The sequence below is a fragment of the Marmota flaviventris genome, chromosome 2 (genome assembly GCF_047511675.1).
Source record: "Marmota flaviventris isolate mMarFla1 chromosome 2, mMarFla1.hap1, whole genome shotgun sequence".
NCBI lineage: Eukaryota > Metazoa > Chordata > Mammalia > Rodentia > Sciuridae > Marmota > Marmota flaviventris.
Window position 1 is genome coordinate 105,557,621 of NC_092499.1, and position 27,060 is coordinate 105,584,680.

At 38.1% G+C, this 27,060-nt stretch overlaps 1 protein-coding gene across 1 annotated transcript in view; it reads right to left on the reverse strand.

Annotated features, from left to right (window-relative positions):
• Adam10 (ADAM metallopeptidase domain 10) overlaps positions 1–26,197 on the reverse strand; it is a 156,152-nt gene extending 129,955 nt beyond the window's left edge. The window contains exon 1 of the mRNA XM_027925768.3: positions 25,897–26,197. Coding sequence (XP_027781569.1) covers positions 25,897–25,951 — 55 coding nt within the window. The 5' untranslated portion in view covers positions 25,952–26,197. The remainder of the gene's footprint in view (positions 1–25,896) is intronic.
• Between the last annotated feature and the right edge of the window lie 863 nt (positions 26,198–27,060).

Sequence of the window (27,060 nt, forward strand, 5' to 3'; positions counted from 1 at the left end):
AATGAATGGCATTCTGCTGTCGTTTGTAACAAATTAGAATAAATAATTTAATTTAAAATTAAAAAAAAAAAAACAGGAACACACAGTAGTTAGAAAGCAACTTAGTTCCATTTATTTATTTATTTATTTATTGGTACTGAGGATTAAACTCAGCATGCTCTATCCCTGAGCTACAACCATAACACTTTTTATTTTGAGACAAAATCTCCCAATCTTCCTGCCTCCGTCTCCAGGGTCTCTGGGATTGGGATTACAGGAGTGTGCCACCGTGCCCTGTGAAACTTAGTTCTTGTAGAGAAAGTTCTAAATCATTAAACCTACCAGTACTGATTAAATCATTAATCAGTACTGGGGGTTGGACCCAGGGACACTCCACCATTGGGCTACATTTCCAGCCCTTTTAAAGTGTTCAATTTACCTCTAGTTTGTTCTGAACAAGCTTTTGAACAGATGAGACTGAAAGGGTAGACAAGAGAAGCAGGGAAAACAGCAGATTTGTAGATAACTGAAGATAGGGATGTTGACTTGTATCAAAAGAATAGTAGCAGTGGAGCTGATGATAAAAGACAGTCAAAATCTGCATACACTTTGAAGGAGGAGTTGACACAATTTGTTATGCAGGATTTTTTGTGCACAAGGTATTAAGAAAGGAATAGAAGATGACTCAAAAGTTTCAACAGAAGCTCAACTGAGCTTTCCTTTACTAAGATGGGAAAGACTATAAATAAAAAGGTGCCAGGTGATGTTATCAGAGGTTTCTGATTCTTTAAGTCTGAAATTCCTTTTACATATTTTAACTGGATATTTGGTCAAGCCAGGCAGCTGGGATACAGGGGTCTGGAATTCAAGGGAGAGGTCTGGAGTATAGATAAAAAATATGGGTGTCATCACAATACTAGTGGTTATTGAAAAGCAAATAATAAGTACAAGCATAGAAACTACTTCCAAGTTTGTTGCCATTTTAATTAACATGTGATTTGTGGCCCATACAGTTTTCTTTTTTAAATCCTTGGTATATAAGATTTATACCAAAGGAAACACAGCCTACAAAACACAAGTAAAAACTAAACAACAAAAACAAACTAGTGTCAGCTCTAAATATAGATCTGAAGCTCCTCTGATACTATCTGATGCCTCACTCAGGCAAAATGTTACAACAGGAAGAACTCAAGGGAATGCCAATTTTTTGTTTTGTTTTGTTTTGTTTTGTCTTATCCTGGGAATTGAACCCAGGGTGCTTTAGCACTGAGCTACGTCCCCAGTCCTTTTTATTTTTATTTTGAGACAGGATCTTGCTAAATTGGTGAAGGTCTCAATACATTCCTGAGCCTAGCCTCAACTTAAGATCCTTCTGACTCAGAATCCCAAATTGCTGGGATTACAATTGTGCAGCACTACACCTGGCGCATTAATGCAAATCTTAAATTCCTTTTAGCCCTCTGATAAAGAACAGAATATTCATGAAAGGTGTCCTCATGTAAAGACCTTAACAAAAGAGAAATGGGGGTCTGAGGTTAGGGCTCAGCAGTAGAGCGCTCACCTAGCATGTGTGAGGTCCTGGGTTTGATCCTCAGCACCATATAAAAATAAATAAAATAAAGGTATTGTGTCCAGCTATAACTAAAAATATATTTAAAAGGGGAGGGGGGATAAGTGTTACCTGATAACAATAAAAAATGAAACATTTTAAACTACGAAATAAAGTCCTTAACCTAAGATTGGTGGAATACGAGGGTTTCCAGTAAGGAAAGTTTCTAGACTACTGAGTTTATGTGCCAAGTATCTTTTGAACCATTATTAAGTTTTCTCTCTACTTTAACATCTTCTAGACTCACTTATCAATACTGTTATCAGAAGAGGCCATATGATGTGATTACCTCAAGGCTATATTATTGTGCCACTGTTTCTACACAAAATAATTCCACTCTGCTGTCAATGTCATCTTTCTCTTCTGTTACATTACCTTACAGGAAAGCATACCAACAGCATTTTATTCATCTCTACACGCCCAGCAAGCAGGGGACTGAACCCATGCCTCATACATGATAGGCAAATGCTTTACCAGCCCTTTTTAAATTTTTATTTTGAGATGGGGTGTCATTCCATTGGGGAGGCTTGCTTGGAACTTGAGATCCTCCTGACTCGGTCTCCAAAGTGGCTGGAATTATAGGCATATGCCACCTTACCCAGCAGCATTTTACTTTCTTGTCCTTAGTTGTAGATGCCAGAAATCTGGCCTTCACAAAGCACACATATGGTACCTAATAGTTAAAAGGCCAAGGGAAACTTGAACATTCTCACACTTCAAAAAATAGTATTCTTGGGAATGCAGGAAAATGTCCTTGCTCTATGAAATTGCAAAGTGGCTAGGGGTACAACTTACTTTCAAATGATTCAGGGGGGAAAAAAGTATATATATTAAAAGGGGGGATAAAGCTGGGGCTCTGGCTCAGCAGTAGCACACTTGCCTGGCATATGTCAGGCACTGGGTTCGATTCTTGGCACTGCATATAAGTAAGTAAAATAAAGGTCAATAAACAACTACAAAAATATTTCTTTAAAAACGGAATGGGAGTAAAGAAAATTAGGCAAACAGTAACCATTGATAAATTTAGGTAAAAGGCATACAAATGTTAATTGTACCATGGATAATTCAAACCTTCCAGAAAGCATAAAAATGTTCAAGATAAAGTTACGAAAAACTAAAATACATCAAGCAAATGCCTATTTGCAAAACTGGTAAATAACTAGATTGAGAGACTGGGGTATACCTCAGTGATTTGTTGCTTGCCTGACATTATGTGAGGCCCTGGGTCTGATCCCCAGTACCACACAGAAAAATAATAACAAATAACTAGTTTCCATCTGTGCAGAGGAGAAAAATAGTTATTTTAACTTAAAAAAACAAATGTTAAGCCTGGGGCATAACAGGATTAAAAGTACTGTTTAGTAAACTATACTAAAAAACTGCATTCATGTAAAAGTAGAAAAAAAATGACCAGTTCCGGATGCAGAGCCAAACCGCCCACAAGCCACCCACCATTGCGGCCCGGAGTTCTGGGGCAGTCACCCAACACCAGCACATAGAGCCACTCTGCCCTGGGGTTCCTTATTCACTAAAGCATGGCTGCACAGCCCAACATAAAGAAACACACAGGCTTGAGGCTGCCACCGCCACGAAACTGCAATATCACCAGTTCCATCACGAAGCAACAGTAAGGACCTGGGAGGTACTGAAAACCTTTAGGCACACTATAAGACAATAAGGCAAAATAATAATACCTCAGGTCTACACAGAAAGAGATGAAGACACATAGACATCATGAAAAAAAAAGGGAGGAACGTGCCCCAAACAACCAAGACACTACAACAACAGAATCCATACATAGTGAAGTAGATGAAATGTTAGAGAAGAAGTTCAGAATATACATAACTAACATGATTTGGGAATTATAGAACAACCTAAGTGAGGAGATACAGGCAAAAATCGATCACTCCAACAAAGAGATAAGAGAACAAATTCAGGCAATCATCAATCACACCAACACAGAATTAAGAGAGCAAATACAGGTTGAAAGAGATTACTTCAAGAGAGATTCTGGAAAAAAAAAAAAAAAGAAGAAATCCTAAAAATGAAAGAAACAATAAGCCAATTAAAAAACTCTATAGGTTTAATGCAATGCCAATCAAAATCCCAACGGCATTTCTTGTAGAAATAGAGAAAGCAATCATGAAATTCATATGGAAAAATAAAAGACCCAGAATAGCAAAAACAATGCTAAGCAGGAAGTGTGAATCAGGCGGTATAGCGATACCAGACTTCAAACTATACTACAGAGCAATAGTAACAAAAACAGCATGGTACTGGTACCAAAACAGGCGGGTGGACCAATGGTACAGAATAGAGGACACAGAAACCAATCCACAAAACTACAACTATCTTATATTTGATAAAGGGGCTAAAAGCATGCAATGGAGGAAGGATAGCATCTTCAACAAATGGTGCTGGGAAAACTGGAAATCCATATGCAACAAAATGAAACTGAATCCCTTTCTCTCGCCATGCACAAAAGTGAATTCAAAATGGATCAAGGAGCTTGATATCAAATCAGAGACACGCCGTCTGATAGAAGAAAAAGTTGGCTACGATCTACATTCGGTGGGGTCGGGCTCCAAATTCCTCAATAGGACACCCATAGCACAAAAGTTAATAACTAGAATCAACAAATGGGACTTACTCAAACTGAAAAGTTTTTTCTCAGCAAAAGAAGCAATAAGAGAGGTAAATAGGGAGCCTACACCCTGGGAACAAATCTTTACTCCTCACACTTCAGATAGAGCCCTAATATCCAGAGTATACAAAGAACTCAAAAAATTAGACAATAAGAGAACAAACAACCCAATCAACAAATGGGCCAAGGACCTGAACAGACACTTCTCAGAGGAGGACATACAGTCAATCAACAAGTACATGAAAAAATGCTCACCATCTCTAGCTGTCAGAGAAATGCAAATCAAAACCACCCTAAGATACCATCTCACTCCAGTAAGATTGGCAGCCATTATGAAGTCAAACAACAACAAGTGCTGGCGAGGATGTGGGGAAAAGGGTACACTTGTACATTGCTGGTGGGACTGCAGATTGGTGCAGCCAATTTGGAAAGCAGTATGGAGATTTCTTGGAAAGCTGGGAATGGAGCCACCATTTGATCCAGCTATTCCCCTTCTTGGTCTATTCCCTAAAGACCTAAAAAGAGCATGCTACAGGGACACTGCTACATCGATGTTCATAGCAGCACAATTCACAATAGCAAGACTGTGGAACCAACCTAGATGCCCTTCAATACACAAATGGATAAAAAAAAATGTGGCATTTATACACAATGGAGTATTACTCTGCATTAAAAAATGACAAAATCATAGAATTTGCAGGGAAATGGATGGCATTACAGCAGATTATGCTAAGTGAAGCTAGCCAATCCCTAAAACACAAATGCCAAATGTCTTCTTTGATATAAGGAGAGTAACTAAGATCAGAGTAGGGATGAAGAGCAGGAGAAGAAGATTAACATTTAACAGGGATGAGAGGTGGGAGGGAAAGGGAGAGAGAAGGGAAATTGCATGGAAATGGAAGGAGACCCTCAGGGTTATACAGTGGAGGGGGTAGAGAGAGAGGAGGGGAGGGGAGGGGAGAGGTGGGGAGGGGGGAAGGTGGAGGATGGGAAAGGCAGCGGAGCACAACAGACACTAGTATGGCAATATGTAAATCAATGGATGTGTAACTGATGTGATTCTGCAATCTGTGTATGGGGTGAAGGTGGGAGTTCATAACCCACTTGAATCAAAGTGTGGAATATGATATGTCAAGAAATTTGTAATGTTTTGAACAACCAACAATAAAAAATTTTAAAAAAATAAATAAAAAAATAAAACTTTGAAAAGGGCAAAAAAAAAAAAAAACTCAATAGATAGCATCACCAACAGACTAGATCACTTGGAAGACAGGACCTCAGACAATGAAGACAAAATATACAATCTTGAAAATAAAGTTGACCTCAAAGTGAAGATGGTATAAAATCATGAACAGAATATCCAAGAATTATGAGATACCATCAAAAGACTAAATTTAAGATTTATTGACAGAGGAAGGTTTAGATATTCAAACCAAAGAAATGCACAATCTCTTCAATGAAATACATCGGAAAATTTCCCAAGCATGAAGAATGAATTGGAAAATCAAATACAAGAAGCCTGTGGGATACCAAATGTACAAAATTACAACAGATCTACACCAAAACACATTACAATGAAAATGCCTAGCATACAGAATATAAATAGAATTTTAAAGGCTGCAAGACAGAAAAATCAGATTACCTATAAGGGAAGACCAATTAGGATCTCAGAAGTTTTTTCAACCCAGACTCTCAATGCTAGGAGACCCTGGAACAACATATACCAAGCTCTAAAAGATAATGGATGCCAACCAAGAATCTTATACTCAGCAAAATTAAGCTTCAAATTTAACAATGAAATAAAAACCTTCCATGATAAACAAAAACTAAAAGAATTTACAGCAAAAAAAGCCTGCACTACAGAACACTCTTGGCAAAATATTCCACAAGGAGGAAATTAAAAACAACAATGAAAATCTGCAAAGAGAAGAACTACAATAAAAGAAAAGCTAACCAAAGGAGAAACCAAGTCAAGCTAAATACCAAAAATTTTTAAAAAATGACCAGTAATACAAATCATATCTCAATAATAACCCTAAATGGTAAATGTTTAAATTCACCAATCAAAAGACAGACTGGAAGATAGGATTTTTTAAAAAAGACCCAACTATATGCTGCCTTCAAGAGACTCATCTCATAGGAAAAGACACCCACAGACTGAAGATGAAAGGTTGGGATAAAATATACCATTCATGGGGCTGTGTCTGTAGCTCAGTGGTAGAGCGCCTGTCTTGCAAGTGTGAGGCACTGAGTTCGATCCTCAGCACCATATAAAAATAAATAAGGATATTAAAAATATATATATACACACACACACACACCATTCATTGGGACTGGGATTGTGGCTCAGCAGTAGTGTGCTCACCTAGCACAGGCGGGACCGGGTTCGATCCTCACACCACATAAAAATAAAGGCAATGTGTTGTGTCCATCTACATGTAAAAAATAAATTTTTAAAAATATATATACGTGAATTATATATATATATATATATATATATATATATATATATATATATATATATTTCACATAGTTTATGTAAGCAAGCAGGGGTTTTCATACTCATGTCAAATAAAGCAGACTTCAACTCAAAGTTAATCAAAAGGGATAAACATGGATAAACATTTCATACTGCTTAACAGAACCATACATCAATAGGACATAACAGTTATAAATATATATGCCCCAAACAATGGAGCATCTACGTTCATCAATCAAACTCTTCTTAAGTTCAAGAGTCAAATAGATCACAACACAATAATTCTAGGTGACTTTAACATACCTCTTTCACCACTAGACAGATCTACTAAACAAAAGCTAAACAAAGAAACTATAGAACTCAATAATACAATCAATAACATAGACTTAACTGACATATATCAAGTATATTATCCACCAAGGAGCAAATACACTTTCTTCACAGCAGCACATGGATCCTTCTCTAAAATGAACCATATATTATGCCACAAAGCAAATCTTAGTAAATACAGAAGAGTAGAGCTACTACCTGCATTACCACAATGGAATGAAATTAGAAATCAATGATAAAATAAAATTAAAAAACTACTCCCAACACCTGGAGACTAAATAATACATTACTGAATGAACAGGTTACAAAAGATATCAAGGAGGAGATTAAAAACGTCTTAGAATTAATGAGAACAACAATACAACATATCTAAATCTCTGGGACACTATGAAGGCAGTGCTAAGAGAAAAGTTCACTGCATGGAGTTCATTCCTTCAAAGACAAAAAAGTCAACAAATCAATAACCTAACATTACATCTCAAAGCCCTAAGCCCTAGAAAGAGAAGAACAAATCAACACCAAAAGCAGTAGAAAACAGAAAATAATTAAAATTAGAGATGAAATCAATGAAATTGAAACAAAAGAAACAATTAAAATAATTGACAAGGGGCTGGGGATGTGGCTCAAGCGGTAGCGCGCTCGCCTGGTGTGCGTGTGGCCCGGGTTCGATCCTCAGCACCATATACAAACAAAGATGTTGTGTCGACCAGAAAAAAAAAAAAAATTAAAATTCTTTTAAAAAAAAAAAAATAGTTGACAAAACAAAAAGTTGGGTTATTTGAAAAGATAAATAAAATTGATAAAACATTAGCCATGATAACAAAGAGAAGGAGAGAAAACTCAAATTACTAACATCCATGATGGAAAAGAAATATTACGATGGACACTACAGAAATACAGAAGATAACTGAAAATTATTTTGAAAACTTGTACTCCAATAATACAAAATATCAAAGACATCGACAAATTTCTAGAGGCAAATGATATGCCTAAACTAAATCAGGACGATATACACAATTTAAACAGATCAATTTCAAGCAAGGAAATACAGGACACCATCAGAAGTCTACCATCCAAGAAAAGCCCAGGACCGGATGGATACACAGCTGAGTTCTACAAGACCTTTAAAGAAGAATTAATATCAGTACTTCTCAAACTATTTCACGAAATAGAAAAAGAGAGAACACTTCCAAACACATTCTATAAGACCAATATCACCCTGATTCCAAAACCAAAGACATGTCAAAGAAAGAAAACTTCAGACCAATATCTCTAATGAATATAGATGCAAAAATTCTCAATAAAATTCTGGAAAATCAAATACAAAAACATATCAAAAAGATAGTGCACCACGATCAAGTAGGGTTCATCACAGAAATGCAAGGTTGGTTCAACATATGGAAATCAATAAATGTAATTCATCACATCAATAGAATCAAAGATAAAAACATATGATCACCTCAATAGATCCAGAGAAAGCATCTGATAAAATATAGCATCCCTTCACTTTAAAAAAAAAACTAGAAATATCAGGAAAATACCTCAACATTGTAAAAGCTATCTATGCTAAGCCCCAGGCCAACATCATTCTAAATGGACAAAAATTGAAAGCATTCCCTCTAGAATCTGGAACAAGACAGGGATGCCCTCTGTCACCACTTCTATCTAACATAGTTCTTGAAACTCTAACCAGAGCAATCAGAGAGACAACAGAAATTAAAGGGATACAGATAGGAAAAGAACTCAAATTATCACTATTTGTAGATGATATGATTCTATATCTAGAATACCCAACATTCCATCTGAAATCCCTAGAACTAAAAAATGAATTCAGCAAAGTAGCAAGATATAAAATCAACACCCATAAATCAAAGGCATTTCTGTACATCAGTGACAAATCCACTGAAAGTGAAACTAGGAAAACCACACCATTTACAATAGCCTAAAAATAAATGGGAATATATTTAATGAAAGAGGTGAAAGACTACACAATGAAAACAATATACTAAAGAACTTAGAAAATGGAAAGATCTACCTTGTTCTTGGATAGCCAGAATTAATATTGTCAAAATGACCATACTACCAAAATCACTGTACAGATTCTATGCAGTCCCAATCAAAATACCAATGACATTACTCATAGAAATAGGAAAAGCAAACTTAAAATTTATCTGGAAAAAATAAGAGAACCAGAATAGCCAAAGCAATCCTTAGCAAGACGGAAGCTGGTGGCATTACTATTCTAGACCTAAAACTATACTGCAGAGCAACAGTAACTAAAACAGCATGGTATTGGCACCAAAATAGACCAGTAGACAAGGTACAGAATAGAGGACTCAGAGTCTAACCCACATAACTTCTCTTATCTTTTTTTTTTTTTTTAGTTGTAGTTGGACGCAATAACTTTATTTCACTGATTTATTTTTATGTGGTGCTGAGGATGGAACCCAGGGTGTCTCACATGTGCGAGGCAAGCGCTCTACCATTGAGCCACAATCCCAGCCCACTTCTCTTCTCTTATATTAGACAAAGGCACCAAAAACATACATTGGAGAAAAGGTAGCCTCTTCAACAAATGGTGCTGGGAAAACTGGAAATCCACAAGTAACATAATGAAATTAAACCTCTCTCTCTCACCATCCACAAAACTCAACTCAAAGTGGATCAAGGACATAGGAATTAAACCAGAGACCTTGCATCTAATGGAAGAAAAAGTAAGCCCAAATCTCCATCAAACTCCTGTAGCGCAAGAATTAAAACCAAGAATCAATAAATGAGATGGATTTGAACTAAAAAGCTTCTTCTCAGCAAAAGAAACAATCAGTGAGTTGAATAGAGAGCCTACAGAATGGGAGCAAACCTTTACCACAAGCACTTCAGATAAAGCACTAATCTCTAGGATATATAAAGCGCTCAAAAACATAACCACCAAAAAAAAAAAAAACCCAATCAATAAATGGGCCAAGGAACTGAACAGACACTTCTCAGAAGAGGATATACAATCAATCAATCAAACATATGAAACAAAGTTCAACATCTTCTAGCAATTAGAGAAATGCAAATCAAAACTACTCTAAGATTTCTTCTCTCTCCAGTCAGAATGGCAGCTGTCAAGAATACAAACAACAGGCGCTGGAGTTGTGGCTCAGTGATAGAGAGCTCACCTAGCACGTGCAAGGCCCTGGGTTCAATCCTCAGCACCAAATAAAAATAAATAAATAAAACAAAAGCATTACGAACAACTAAAAAGAAATATTTTTTTTAAAAAATAATACAAACAACAATAAGTGTTGGCGGGATGTAGGGGGAAAGAAACACTCATACACTGCTGGTGGGACTGCAAATTGGAGCAGCCAATCTGGAAAGCAATATGGAAATTCCTTGGAAAATTGGGAATGGAACCACCATTTGACCCAGTTATCCCACTCTCCGGTGTATACCCAAAGGACTTAAAAACAGCATACTATAGGGACACAGTCATATCAATGTTTATAGCAACACAATTCACAATAGCTAAACTATGGAACCAACCTAAATGCCCTTCCGCAGATGAAACTATCCATTCATCTACAATGTTCCATTGTGTATATATATCCATTGGTATATATACACAATGGAACATTACTCAGCATTAAAAGAGAATACAATCATGGCATTTTCAGGTAAATGGATGGAATTGGAGAATATAATGCTAAGTGAAGCAAGCCAATCCCAAGAAACCATAAGACAAATGTTTTCTTTGATTTGAGGACACAGATGCATAATGTCCTTTGGGGGAAGAACATGGGAGAAATGGAGGAACTTTAGACAGGACAAAGTGGAGGGAGGTGAAAGCAAGGGGTAAGGGGGTACGAATGATGGTGGAATGAGTTAGACATCATTACCCTAAGTGCATGTATAAGATAGGAATGGTGTGAAAATATTCTGTGTATAATCAGTGAGTATCTTAAAAAGTTATGCTCTATATGTGGAATATGAAATAAACTGCATTCTGCCATCATGTATAACAAATCAGAATAATTTTTTTTAAATAATGACCAGCAGGTTCTAAGTAGAAAAAAACATAACTTAGACTCTTGCCACCAGAGAGGTTTACAATTTAAGAACAATATTTTTATTTCCTGCAATTTTTCTTTGTTATTATTACTCCTCCAGATTGAACCCAGGGGTGCTTAACAACATATCTACATCCCCAGTCCTTAATTTTTATTTTTTTGAGACAGGGTGGTAAATTGCTGAGGCTGGCTTTGAACTTGCATTCCTCCTCAGCCTCTCAAATCTCTGGGATTATAGGCATGCACTACCATGCTCTGCCCTGCAAGCAAGGCCCTAAGCAACTTAGTGAGATCCTCTCTCAAGATAAAAAAGGGCTGGGGATGTGGCTCAGTGGCTAAGTACTACTGGGTTCAATCTCTGGTACCAAAAAAAGAAGAAATTGTAGCCAGGTGCAGGGGTGCATGCCTGTAATCCCAATGACTCAGGAGGCTGAAGGCAGAAGGATCACAAGTTCAAAGCCAGCCTCAGTGATTTAGCAAGGCCCTAAGCAACTTAATGAGATGCTGTCTTAAAATAAAATAAAAAGGACTAGGTATGTAGTTCAATGATAAAGTGATCCCGGGGTTCAAGTCTTAATATGAAAGAAAGAAAGAAAAAAGAATTTCACTGATGGGCTGGGATTGTAGCTCACTGGTAAAACATCTTCCTAGCATGTATCAAACAGTGGTTTGATTCCACAACACTGTAAAAAATATAAAATTTGTTCAGGATACAATTCATTAAAGTATATATACATATTTATGTATATACATACATCGTGTGTGTGTGTGTGTGTGTGTGTGTGTGTGTGTATAAAACTCCAATCATTACCTGGTATGTTGTAAGTACTCCATAAATGCTAACCTTTATAATTATTTTTCATTATTTTATGAGAAATGAAAGATTCCTTCCCATTCCCTTAATTCTAAAACTTACAATCTTCTATTTCAATCTAAGTTAAATACAGGAGAAGGGAAAAAAACAGAGTGAAAATGTCATTAACGTCAGGGGGAAAATACAAATCAGTTTACTGATGGTTGGTCAATATTATCATCTGTGTGTGGTATAACACCATCACTTAACAAATAAACAATTCTTTTCCCATCTATATCCAAAAAAGTTAATTCTACAATCTTAAGAATGGGAGAAAAAAATCTGCAAAACTGTTTTGGCATTACAAATCTTCCTATTTACAGAAAAACTCAATTACAATAAATAAGAGGATGTGTAAGGAATAAGCTAGGTGCTATGGCACACACTTGTAATCCCAACAACTCAGGAGGCCGAGACAGGAGGATCATAAATTCAAAGCCACAGGCGGGGCAGCCCGGGCGGCTGAGGGACACAGCCAGACCTTGGCGGGACGGGTTTCTCGGACAGGTCGCAGGAGCCTTGGGGGCACCCGGGAGATGCGGGCCCTCAGAGTATATGGATCCCATGGGAATGTCACAAGTTTTTAACAGGAACAGCAACACTGGAAAAACTACCTCATAGAAGGTTTGCCTGCAATGAGATTTCATTCTTCACACTTAAAGTACATCCTTTCTGAGCTGCCGTGAATGAATTTGGAATGATACTGTATATTTTCAACTAATGGAGAAATAGCTGTGTCTTGAATAAGGATCGCTGCCCTGGACGACTTCAGAACATTGCTCACAATGTCATCAAACAGGAGTCAGAATCCCCATGGACTGAAGCAGATTGGCCTTGACCAGATCTGGGATGACCTCAGAGCTGGAATCCAGCAAGTGTACACCAGACAAAGCATGGCCAAGTCCAGACATGGAACTCTACATGTATCCTCCTGCTTGAGCTGAGATTTGTTTGTTAAGAATTTTGATTATTTACTATTTTGATTTTTGAATCATTAGAAATCTTACTTCATGTTTACTCTTCCCAGTTCATCCTATAATACGGTCACCAACTTTGTTTTTGCTTTAATTTTTGAGCAGAGGTAAGATTTGACTAGTAATCTCATGCATTGCTGTTCACTATGGTAGCCACCAACTACATGTAGATGTTCACATTTAAAATAGGTTGCTTCTCCACATTTATTAGCTCGGTGTCCATGGATTCCACAAACCAGCCATTTAAAATATTTGGGAAATTTTGAAAAAATAAATAAATAAATTCAAAGCCAGCCTGGGTAACAGCAAAACCCTGTCTCAAAATAAAATATTAAAAGAGCTAAGGATGTAACTCAATGTACCCCTGGGTTCAATCCCTGGAACCAAAAATAAATAAATAAATAAACTATGGCTTCTACTTTGCTATATTTCTATTCCTCAAAAAAAAATCACATGTTGCCAGACACGGGGGTGCATGCCTATTATCCCAACAGCTCAGGAGGCTGAGACAGGAGGATCTCGAGTTCAAAGCCAACCTCAGCAACATCAAGGCACTAAGCTAATCAGTGAGAGATGCTGTCCATAAATAAAATACAAAATAGGGTTTGGGATGTGGCTCAGTGGTCGAGTGCCCCTGAGTTCAATCCCCAGTACGCACTCCATCAAAATTACTTGTCATCAAGTTGTTAACCAACAGACTTTTCACTTGTATAATTTCAAAATTAGGTACCAAAAACCTTTTTCCCAACATAAAACATAACTTAGACTCCTATTTGAGTCATCAACTGTACCTCAAGCATCATGTTTTAACCAATACTTCTTATATTTGACATATATTCACTCTGATCTTGAAGTACTGAATACCATAAAACTCTTCTCCCGTATAACAAATGTAAGCTTCCATAAATTATTTTGTCCTATATTTCAGTAATATACTTAAGTGACTTTAATGCACTCTTGGATAAGCTAATTCTACAGTGTGACTTCAAACTTAAGCCTATATACATTTCATTAGAAACCAAATAATCTTCTAGAAACAAATATCTACACCAAACAGTTACAAGTTAAAGTTCAAGATAGGAGGGTGTGCCTACAATTAAAAGCATATTTCAACACATCTAATTTTTGAAATAAACTAGTCTCTAAGAAATAATAAAGCTAGCTGGCTCAGAAGTGAAAGCAGCTCTTCTATAAATTACAAACTAAATCAATCACATAGGGACAAAACATGAATGATTAAAATATATTGAATGTGTTAAATTTCTACACTCATTTATGAAATAAAATTTTAAAATCCAAAACTGGAACTGTGTTCATTAATTTAGATTTGAAACTCTTTTTATGATTTCAAATAAGTATAGGCACAAGAATAATAATCCACATAAGGAAATATAATTTCCAACCTACCTACATTGCTCTCCTAAGTTACACACAAAAACTCCAGTCACAATTTCAAAATCTGTCTAGCCCACACCCTGCATTTCATCCTAAACCCACTCTATCTCACCATGCTCCCACATCACACTCCAAAACATCTGTGTCTACTTCCCTGTTGTACCACTACAGTTTGCTCTACACCTAAAAATGGGGGGTCTCCCTGCTCAATGGTCTACGGTTCCTAGGGATGCTAGGATTACTAAGAGATTCTTGCTATTTTTGTTGGTAAAACCGAATTATGTGGGTTACCAGTAAAATTGTTATTTTATATCATTTCAACCAAACTTAAGTTCTTACTTCCTAACCAATTTATAAACTCAAATGACAACCTAGCTCCAAAGGTGGCACCAAAACTGTCCTCTACACTATGCTGGATTAGAATACCTAATCCTTATTATTCCACACTTGGAACTCTGATAACATACTATAATAATGGGAGGAGTCACTTTTTAATTTAGTATTAAATATTCAGAATATTCAGTTTTAACAAAAGTCATCATGACATTTTAGTTTCATATTATAAAGCTATCTCCATAAAATACCTGACAACCAGTACTTTAAAGGCTGCTTCACTTGACAACCTCTACTGAATGAAAATGGCTATATAATATGTAATTCAGAAGTCTAGCCAACTTCACAGGCAATGTATTTAACAATTCTGTGGTTTTAATAAACTTTGGGCCTTGTGCATGCTAAGCAAGCACTCTATCAATGAGCTATATCCCCAATCCCTTTTTGTATATTTTGAGACAAGATCTCTCTAAGTTATAAAGACTGGCCTCAAACTTCAATCCTCCTTCCTCAGGAGGACTGCATGTAGCTGGGATTACAGACATGCACCACCATGCCTGACAATTAATGAGAACTGGGCCCCATGCTAGGTTCTAAAACACAAACAGTAAAGTTGTTTCCTTCATAAAATTCCCATTCTAGCAAAGATACAGATCATTATAAATATTTTTCTGCTTTTACATGCACATTTTAATAACATTAATTTTTAAAGGAAACAAAACTATACAAACATTATAATATAAATCCATAATAGCATTTTAAAAGACTGGATGATATAAATTGGGTTGGAGGAAAGAAATCTTAAATTCTACTTTTTAATGTTTAGTAATGACGTTATAGTATTTCAACTATTAAAAATGGATTCTATTTGTATTTGTTTAAAAGTTAAATCCAAAGTTCAAATGTTTGTGTCTATCTTTTGTCATCAACAATGCAATCAAAGTTAAATGGAAAAAAAAAATTTTGTTACACAAGTTATATATGCCCATTTATAAATGCAAAGATTATTATTTTCCCTGATTTTTCTTTAAAACAGGAAGTTCAAGATTCACACAGAATCAAGAGTACCTGGGGCTGGGATTGTGGCTCAGCGGTAGAGCGCTCCCCTAGCTCGGGCAGGACCCGGGTTGGATCCTTAGCACCACATAAAAATAAAGCATTGTGTTGTGTCCATCTACACCTAAAAAATAAATATTTTTTAAAAAAAAAAGAGTACCAAACATTTTTTAACTAAAGAGCCTAATTCCAACTTTAAAAAAATCTTCAAACCAAATTTCTCCCTTCCACTCCAAATTCACGGAACTTCTATTATCCAGCTGTATAGAGCAGTGCTTCTCAAAAACTAGCCACAGATTATTGAAGTTCTGTACAAAGTTTTAACCAGACCTCAATTATGAGCATGCAAATAGAATAAAAACCCAGGCTTTAATGCCTATTCCAACATATAACCTTCTATCTAAACTCAAAATCCTAGACATATTCTCTCCAATGAAAAAGCCCCTAAGATCCAAATTCAACACAGAATAAGCCCTCAACAAATTTTGTTAGCATCACATTTAAACATGTGCCTCGTTTTACCAGATTTTCTTCCAAGTCATTTCTTTTTATATCTTTGTTTCTACAATAACTACTCTAAACCAATCCTCAATCACCTAATTCATCAAGCACCTAATTTACTTCTTATTGTATCATATCCCAACTCCTCAACATGGGCACCAATGAACATTCCATAATATTCTACCACATAGTTATCATAGCCAAAACCATGAATAATGAGACTGCAGGTTATCATGGCCCAACTAGCACTTTTCCTATCCATGCCAAGGAAGTGAACTTACTAGCATCTTACTAGAGTACATGCCATTCTTTTTTACTTCTAAAAACCTTCCCTATTGGTTGATGTCTCTCCAGATTAACAAATTTCACGTGCAACTACAGTACATAATTGGAACTATATATTTTGGTATTGCATCTGCTCTAACAAAGTATGTTTTTTACTTTTCTTCTCACTCAACACCGTGGCTTCATGAGTCCTACCAGTCATAGACACACAGGAAACCCCAGTGTTTTAACAACTATGCACCTCTCAGACTTTTTGGTTGAAACTGTAACTTCAGAACAAATTTACCCAGTAGCAAAGGGGAACTACAAGACCTGTTCTCCAGCACTGAACCATAAAATAAATTTTAAAAAAGAACCCTGAAGTGTTTTACCCAAGCTAATTACACAGAATTGTCAATCTGAAAAGCAGACCAAATCAAAGTTGCTAATCAATTCTAAAATTTGGAATATATACCCCTATGATTTTTTTTTAAAGAGAGAGAGAGAGAGAATTTTTTTAATATTTATTTTTCAGTTTTCGCTGGACACAACATCTTTATTTTATTTTATGTGGTGCTGAGGATCTAACCCAGCGTCCCTCGCATGCCAGGCGAGCACGTTACCGCTTGAGCCACATCTCTAGCCCCACCCCTATGATTTTTGAACTTGAGGGTTCAGATTTGAAAACAAGGTGTTCCTCTGTCCACAGCTTTCCTATTTAGATTCTTCTCCCCAATTAGTGTTTACACATGCCTCTCACAGAAAATTCGCGTCAGCAGCAACAGCCAATGCCTGCTTCACATATACCAAGTACATTGTTGGTACTCCATCTAGAATATATTTTAAACTAGTCCATTCCAAATATATATCCCCATGCAATGGTGAACACATGTACTCCCAGCTACTTGGGAGGCTGAGGCAAGAGGACCATTCCAGCCCATAAATTCAAGAATAGCCTGGGCATGGGGCTGGGGTTGTAGTTCAGTGGTACAGTGCTTGCCTAACACAAGTGAGGCACTGGGTTTGATCCTCAGCACCACATTAAATAAATAAATAAATAAAATTAAAGGTATCATGTCCATCTACAACTAGAAAAAAAAATCTTTTTTTAAAAAAAAAAGGATTTTAAAATCCATCTCAAAAAAAGAATTACCAACAACTTTAGCAAAATTTTTCTAATCATTATAATGTAACACAATTAAAAGACAAGGGTAGTCAGGCACAGTGATGCACACCTGTAATCCCAGGTACTTGGGAGGTAAGACAAGAGGACTGCAAGTTTGAGACCCACCTAGGCAACTTAGCAAGACCCTGTATAAACATAAAATAAAAAGGGCTAGAAGTATAGCTCAGAGGTAGAACACTCCCAGATTCAATTCCTAGCATCACAAAAAAAAAAAAAAGAAAAGAAAGAAAGAAAAAGACAAAGGCGAATAGGTGTGGTAGTACATACCTATACACCCACCTACTTGGGAGATTGAGGCAGTATAAGGCCAGCCTGGGCAACTTAGACATTGTCTCAAAAAATAAATACATAAAAACGACAGGATGTAAAGTGGTAGAATACTTGCCTAACACTTACAAGGCCCTGAGTTCCATGCCTATTATCATCAAAAAAAAAAAAAAGAAGACAAGGGGTGATAGCCCAGGGCATAGAGCACATGTTTAGCATATATAAGACCACAGTTTCAATCTCCAGCACCAACAAAACAAGAAACTGAACTTTAACACAATTTTTTTAAAAATCACCCAAATTTTCCTAATCACCCAAAATATCACTAGTTACTGTAAACAAACAATAAAACAGTATCAAAAACCTCTGTTATCTAACTTTCACTTGAGATAATACTTTTTCTTAATTTACAGTTTATATTCCAGTAGAGAATATAATTGGTCATTTTACAGTATGTTTAGTACCAATAATCTAATACATTAGTTTGAAACTAGAGTGCTCATGATTCAGATCTAGGACATGATCCACTTGCAACTAAATGAGTGTACATTTGCTATGTCTTCCAGGCTACTCATCAGTTTCTTTCTCTTCAGTCTAACCTGCCTCACTTTAAGTAGCAAAACACATTAGTACAACATCATTCCACTTAATAAGTATAAGCAACTTCAAAATTAAACTCTACAAAACAAACCAAAAAAAAAAAAAGACAAAACTACCTAAACCCCGTGTACTTTATCTCATATAAGACTCAGAACTTATTTATTCCATGAAAATGTATCAAGTATTGAGTTTCCCCAAAGGGGGGGGGGGGGGGAATACAAACACCAAATTAGAAGGTGAAATCCTCAAGTTCTGCAAGAAAACCAGAAAGAAAAACAAAACTAATCAAAAAGTTCAAATGCTGCTAAAACTAATTATTAGAACAGCTGGACATAGTAGCACACACTTATAAACCCAGCTACTCTAGAGGATAAGGCAGGATGGTCACCAGTCTAAACAACCTAAGGAGACTCTCTCAAAAAAGTTTTTAAGGAAATTGTTTTAAAGGTCGAGGATGTAGCTCTGTAATAGAGTACTCCCAGGTTCAATTCCCAGTAATGAGGGTGGGGGTAAGTACACTCCATTAGAAAAAACTTAGAACAATAATAAACTACCAAGCTATTTCAACAGCTTCCGGAAAATAAACTACAAAAGAGCTCAGAAAAATAGCAGTTGTTCTCATTTACTAAACCATAATCATTTAAGAAAAGGTTAAATTCAGTGTTTTAAGAAAACAACAAACACATAATAATACATTTTAGTAAAACTGCCAATAAAAACAGCCAAGGACTGGGGATGTATAGCTCAGAGGTAGAGCACTTATCTACAATGCACAGGCCCTGGGTTCAATCCCCAGTACCAGGAGGAAGGGCAGGAAGAAGCGAAGGAACGAAGAAAGGAAAGAAGGCAGGAAGGCAATGATGAGTTCAAAGCCAGCCTCAGCAATTTAACAATACAGCAAGACCCTGTCTCTAAAAAAATATAAAAAATGGCTGGGGATGTGGCTCAGTGATTAAGCACCCCTGGGTTCAATTCCTGCTACCAAAAAAAAAAAAAGAGAGAGAGAATAAATTATAGGCTATTTTTATTTGCAGTGATGGGGATTGAACCCAGGGACTCATGCATGATAAGCAAGTGCTTTTACCAGAGTTACATCCTCAAACCACAGCCAAAATTTTAAGTCTGTTCCCAATGATTTGTTATACAGAAGTTTTCTCAACCTGACCCTTCTGAATCTGAACCTGTCTTCTCCCCAACAATATTAGAAAAATGTGGCTTATTATTGAATTTATTGTTCTATTTTATTTCCTGAATTTCAAAAGAGTTGACACTTGTATCCCAAAAGAGAAAAGGCTAAGTTGGTTTTTATTTTTTTTCAGTGGTTCTCATCCCAGCAGAAAAAGAAATGGTTTCTTATTTCTCTTTAAGATAAAGAGGTATGGGCTGGGGCTATGGCTCAGTGGCATGTGAGGCACTGGGTTCAATCCTTAGCACCACATAAAAATAAACAAATAAAGGCATTATGTCCATCTACAACTACAATTAAAAAAAAAAAAGATAAAGAGATATGATGTGGGCTGGGGTTGTGGCTCAGCGGTAGAGTGTTTGCCTTGCACGTGTGAGGCCTGGGTTCAATTCTCGGCACCACATAAAACAAAATAAATGAATAAAACTATAACAAAAAAATAAAATATTAAAAAAAAGAGATATGATGTGATTACAGTCATCATTTTTGGTTTTACTTAAAGAATCTCAAATTGTTACTACATGTTGAATATCCCTTATCTGCACTCCCTGAAACCAGAAGTGGTTCACATTTTGCCCAGGGGCAATGGCACACACCTGTAATCCCAGCAAGTCAGGAGGCTGAGGCAAGAGGATCAGAAGTTTGAGGCCAGCCTCTGCAACTTATTGAGACCCATCTCAAAAAATATAAAAATGACTAAGGATGTAGCTTCCGTGGTAAAGCACCCCTGGGTTCAATTTCCAGTATCAAAAAATGGGGAGGGAGTTCTTAATATGTGCAAAAGTCTAAAATCCAAAATGCTTCAATTTTCAGATTAGGGTAGTTCAACCTGTATTATGGAAACATGTATTTTAAAAATATCTAAAAGGGCTGGAGTGTAGCTCAGTGACAGAGCACAGGCCCTGGGTTCAATCTCCAACACTGCCCAAAAAAAAAAAAAAAAACAGAAAAACTAATAACCTAGTGCTGTATAAAAAGTACTATAGGTGTCATGATGTTTATTAATACATTTTAAGAATACAGAAAAATGAAAAATACAAAAAGTATTAAAAGTTGGATAAGAAGTCACAGTAAAAAGGACATTTTTAAATAATGCCATCTATGCAAAAATGAAGCTGAAGCAGATATGAACATGCCCACAGGACCCAAGCAGGTAACAAAAATGAGTAAAGTAGGCCAGGTATATCGTAAGCATTCCCAAGCAGCAATGATGGGAACTACAATGACTGGTACATATATACCCAGTTCAAAGAGGGCAGCTCTGGCCCTACTACTTAGCCCCAGACAATTGAAATATATAGTTCAGTAGAGTCAGGATTTCCAAGGCTTCTCCAACAAATGCACAAATTCACAAATTTCACTGAGAAACTTTCTGATTTTTCAATGCTGATCACTAGTTGAAACTTAAAGACACTGCAAAAAATAAAATAAAAACATCTCTAAGGCAGTTTAGTCCAGAGGTGACATCACCTTTGAGCTTGTGTGAAACTACTATCAAAAAGGCATGAGGAAAAGATTAAGATGACATAAAGAATCAATCAAATACAAATTAATAGATGAGCAAAAGAAAGTCTAGTAGAGAAAGAAGAATAGGAGAGGGGAGGAAGGGGAGGAAGAGAACGGGAGAGGGGAGGGGGGAAGAAAATAAGGGTAGGAGGATCATGAACTGAAATAGATTTCCATGCATGTATGAGTTTGTTGGGGTGAACCCAACTACTATGTATAATTACAAAACTTTAATAATAAAAAATAAATAAATAAATTATTTTTAAAAAGGCATGAAGGGGGGCTAGGGTTATGGCTCAGCAGTAGAGCGCTTGCCTCGCACATGCAAGGCCCTGGGTTTAATCCTCAGTACCACATAAAAATAAACAAATAAAGTTATATTATTTAAAAAAAAAAAAAAAAGGTATGAGTGGCCAGGCATGGTGATGCTCGCCTAGAATCCCAGCAGCTCCAGAGACTGAGGCAGGAGGATTGCAAGTTCAAAGCCAGCCAGCCCCACTATGGCAAGGTGCTAAACAACTCAGTGAGATCCTATCCCCAAATAAAATACAAAATAGGGCTGGGAATGTGGTTCAATGGTCAAGTGCCCCTGGATTCAATCCCCAGTAAAAAAAAAAAAAGAGCATGAGGGAGCAATATATAAAAAAAATAAATAAATAAAAAATAAAAAAAGCTAGGCTTTAGCTGGGTGTGTGATATGCACATATAATTTCGACTCTCAACTCTCAGTAAGCTGAGGCAAGAGGACCTGGAGTTTGAGGCCAGCCTGAGCAACTAAGTGAGACCCTGTCTCAAAATAAATTTTTTTAAAAAAACTGTGATATAGAGCTGGGGCTGTTGCTCAGTGGCAGAGCACTTGCCTAGCACTTGTGAGGCACTGGGTTCAATTCTTAGCACCACTTAAAAACAAACAAAATAAAGGCATGCTGTTCATCTACAACTACAAAAAAAGTATTTAAAAAAAAAAAAACTGTGATATAGCTCAGTGGCAGAATGATTGTCTATTATGTGTGAGGCCCTGGGTTCAATCCCCAGTACCACAAAAACAAATAAATAAATAAGCAAGCTTAGGCTTTGAGGTCCCACTGGCTTGGGTATGAATGTCTTATTTCACCACTTAGTGGCAGATGATGCTAGATGAACAATCTGATTCTTCAAGCTTTTTTTTTCTATTGTAAAATATCACCTCCCCCAACTATTGAAAAATGAAAATACTAACAATTTCAGGCACATAATACAAAACAGACATCATAGAAACGTCCCTTATACCCTCTGCCCAACCCTCTTTAGGAAAATTTTAAAGAGTTAAGCTAATACACACCATTGAATGGCTTAAGTTATTAAAAGTACATCAGAAAACTGAAGTGTCTGTCATGCCTATCTCCCCTCAACCCCTAACAGATGTCTTGTACTTACAGAACATACTCTTAATGTAGGACACATTGAAATGGGTTTTGTTAAGATGACAGAGCTAACTGGACTCTCAAACTCTAGTTTAAAATATAGAGGCAGAGCGCCTTAAAGACAAAACACCTGTCTCTTTCATTAATCCCATAGACTCATTTGCTGGCAGAAGTCAGAAAACTAGCTTAAGCTTAAACTTTAATGCTTTTAATTCTTTTGCCCAAACTTCCAGAAAGCTTATTTTTATAACGTATATAGTATAGAGCAAAGCACTTACACCAGATTTTTAAATATAAAAACATGTCACACTCCAAAATTAATTTCATGGATCACTTAATCAAGCCAAAACATTATGGGATTAATTTACTGTTACAACTAAAATACCTTTTGACTTCTCAAACACACCATGAAATTTTTAAAGAAAGATGTTAACTCCCTGTATATCTGTGTTAAAAAAGTAACATGCAGCCTGATACAGAAGCACACGCCTTTAACCCCAGCAACTCTGGAAGCTGAGACAGGATTGCAAATTTGAGATCAGCCTAAGTAATTTAGCAAGACCTGTCTCAAAATTAAAAGGGCTGGAAATGTAACTCAATGGTAGAGCCTGTGTAAGACTTGCGGTTTGGGTTGTGGGGGCAGGTAAAAGGCTCCAACCTGCATTCCCTGCTACTGAGAAGGCTGAAACAAGAGGAACAAAAGTCTAGGAATTCAAAGCCAATCTGGCACACACAGGCTCAAAAAAAAGTAATATTCACACATACATAAAAATTATTTGAGCTATAGCTAAACAGTTCCAATGAATTTCTAATGTGGTTACAAATAATTTAAAAAAGCATTTTTATGTATACATTTGAGTGCATGTCTACATATTTTGTGAACTCTAGAAATGTTACTTTATGGTCCTACAAATACAACACAGGATGAGATATGCAAGAATGGACAACATCAGGAAAGTTTAGGATTCTAAACACTTTTAATTCTCACTTTCAGCTTCCCACTTCTCACTTTCAGTCATATGTAGAAGAAAAATTTCACACATAACAGAGATTGACATACTGTAAAGGGGAAAGCAACTAGCAAGAGTTTATTAAGTACCTGGAAATGATTTATACTTTAAAGTTAAATCTGTATTTCCACTAACACTTCTAATTTTATACAAACTTATTTCTCTCCTATACTAAATCAAATATATATTCAATTTAAATGTAGTCTACAAATCATAAATATCTAACAAACTTGAACATATATAGCTCAGATCAATAGATAAAATTAGTACAATAAAATCAAAAACATATCCATGTTCTCAAAAGTTACAATTTTGAAAATTTCAAAATAAAAATTTTCTTAGTTTTTTGAAAAAATTCTTAACAACATCAAAATTTAACATTTTAGCTAGGCACAGTGATAATTGTAATTACCTGTAATTCCAGCTACTCTGGAGGCTGAGGTAAGAGCATTACAAATTTAAAAGTTTAGCCTGGACAATTTAGTGGAACCCTGTCTCAAAATTAAAAAAAAAGGACTGGAGATACAGCTCAGTGGTAGAGCAGTTGCAAACCAAGGCCCTGCGTTTGGCATGGAAACACGCCTGTAATCCCAGCAATTTGGGAGGTTGAGGCAGGATGGAAAGTTACAGGCCAGCCTTGGCAACTTAGCAAGACCCAATCTCAAAAAATAAAATAAAAAAGGCTGGGCATGTAGCTCAGTGGTAAAGCGTCCCATCAATCCAGAGTACCAAAAAATAAAGTGTCTCCTGTTTTGTGTTTATTAGCTCATAGAGAAGTGTCTTAACTCCTGACTACAATCACAAAAAGTGAGAACAGCCAGTCAAGTGATTTTTGTTCGAAGTCACATTTAGAACAGAAATACAAACATTAAATGAAAACGCCCTTACAAAGGGTTTCCAGATTGGATCCTTTTTAAAAGTACACGTCTATTAGCAACTTTTAACCTAAAATTTACACCTAACAAACTACAACAGACGGCTGCCTACACAGCACCACTCTCAGACTAAGTAGAATATATGACAAATAAACTTAGCCCTGCAGTCATTAGTGAAAGGGACAAAGAAAAGAAACAATTCGCTACAAAAAATATTAAGCTACAGATAGACACTCATCCAAAGCACTCATGAAAAGTTTTCATGCTTTTAAACATACTTTAAGGCTTTTAAGTATACTTTGGGACAAGTCAAAAAGCATACTAAAGTAAAGCGTTTTAAACAACAGAATAATGCCACTGGTCCTAGGAAATACTGGAAATAAAAATCATTGTCTTCAGAAACTCGAGTCATCCGGAAAGAGTACAGACTTTCAGCGAAATGTAACTCCAATTTGTAGGGGGGAGGGGGCACTGTTTTGACAATCCACAGACTAAACAGTAAGTCTACTCCACCTGAGAGTTGAAGAAAACTCTTGGAGTTGGGTCACCCAGGATCTTCCTTGCATTCTAAGACACCCAATCCAGCCCACAGATCCAAGAACATCCCTAAACATACTACCCCTACCAAACCCTTTCCCTTGGGCGACAGAATGTTTTCACTGAACGCAAACACACCCTCCTGCGCTCTCTCCAAACACTAGGGCACTCAGTGCAGGGCAGGAGGGACAGCCCAAATCACTCTTGCCGGAAAAGCGGAAGATGACTGCTACACTCCACGGGCGGCCCCACTGCAGAACGGGGTCGGTCTGGATCGCCGCGCTGGGTTAAGAACAATACAAGAGCCCGACCGCAAACATCGCCAACTTCCCCGAGTCTGCGCAGCGGTGCTCCTCCGCGGAGCGGACTCCGGAACCGGCCACCCCGCAGGGGCTGGGGGCTGGGGAGGAAGGTGAGGAGGGTAGAGTTGAGCGAGGGCGGCGAGGACCGCCAGCCCACGGCAGCTGCCTGTGCCGGCGCCCGCCCGCAAGCAGGTTAGAAGGATGCAGCGCCGGCCTGGGCTCCGCAGCTCTCGCCTGGCGACCCGAATCTCCCGACTTCGCTTCTCTGGGAGGAGGAGACTGCCACCTCCCGCAACGCCGGGGCGGTGGGGGCGGGGAAGGCCTCGCCGGAGGCACCGAACCTCCTCGGCCCGCCACTGAAGGGAACGCGGTCGGGGCGCGGGGGACAATAGGGAGCGGGGAGAGCGGCGCGCCCGAGTGGCGCCGCCGGCCGGCCGGGCTGACTGACGCGCCCGCCGCACGGCGCGACTGGGCTCCGCTCAACCTGGCCGCCGCTCCGCCTCGCGGTCCGCTGTGGTCGCGGCGCCCCCGGCGCTCGGGGTCGTGCCTCACCTCCCAGCCCCGCCACCCAAGAGAGGAGCAGAATTGACACTCTCAGCAACACCATCTTCCGCTGCCGCCGCCGCCTCCTCACGGGGTTAACAGCAGCACATCGATCCGGAGGGAGAAGCTGAAGGGGCTTGGTCCGGAGCCTCCACGGGAAGCGAGGACCTCCCCCGGCAGGAGAAACGGCGAAGCACCTCCCTCTCGCTCCACTTCAGGGGCCGGCAACGTTCCCAGCTCCACCAAAACAGGGACCTCCCTCCCCTCGCTTGCTTCCTTCCTCCCTTCCCCGCTTTCCTTCCCTCGCTCCTTCCCTCTTCTCTACCCCCCTCCCCCGAGTCACGGATCTCCGCCTCCTTCCTCACCATGTGACGCGCGGGCACCCAACAGGCTCGCGGGGCCGCGCCCCTACCTCCCGTCCCTCCCCCTCCCGAAGGCGCCCCAGGGGCGCGCGCATGCGCATGCTGCCGGTTCCCGGGCTGCTAGGCCCGCCGCCGCTTCCTGTCCGCCGGCAGACAGCTGGGATTGGTCTTGGAAGGCGGGGCTTCCTCTGGTCCCGCCCCAAGACGAAAGCGCTCTCACACGACTGTGCTCAGCTCTAACAGCTTCTGGGAAACGTTCCTTGGACTAAAACCCGAGAGTGAAAGGTGTAAAAGCGACAGCTTTGCCCTTAACTTCGCGAGTGACGGAGGTTTTTGTTTCCTCTTTTTCTGTCTCTCGTGATGCTTCAACAACTACCAAATAAATAAAAGTAGTCCCAATAAGCAGTAATCACAGGTGCGACGGCCACCAGTGATGAGAACGTAAATGTAAAGACACTTCAAACAGCAAGACACGACACCATGCTAAGACAGTTTCCTGAGCTCTTTACAAATTTGTCACACTCTAGGACTTAGCCATTGCAAAAGATAGCAAGTACTAAATATCCAGCCCCGTTGCCACTCTGTCCCATCTCTGAAATGAACTCTCCTCATATATCATTACTCCAAATTCGATGAAGCTCACATTTGGTTTCTCGGTAATTCACTCTGATTCTTTACACTCGTATTTCATGAAATAGAATTTCTCGATGTCATTTAATTAGAGTTTCATATATTTGGCATCCTGTTTGAGTTGACTGAGTTAGAGGGTATATTACTGAAAATAAATTGAAATTCCTATAGTAAGCTCAAA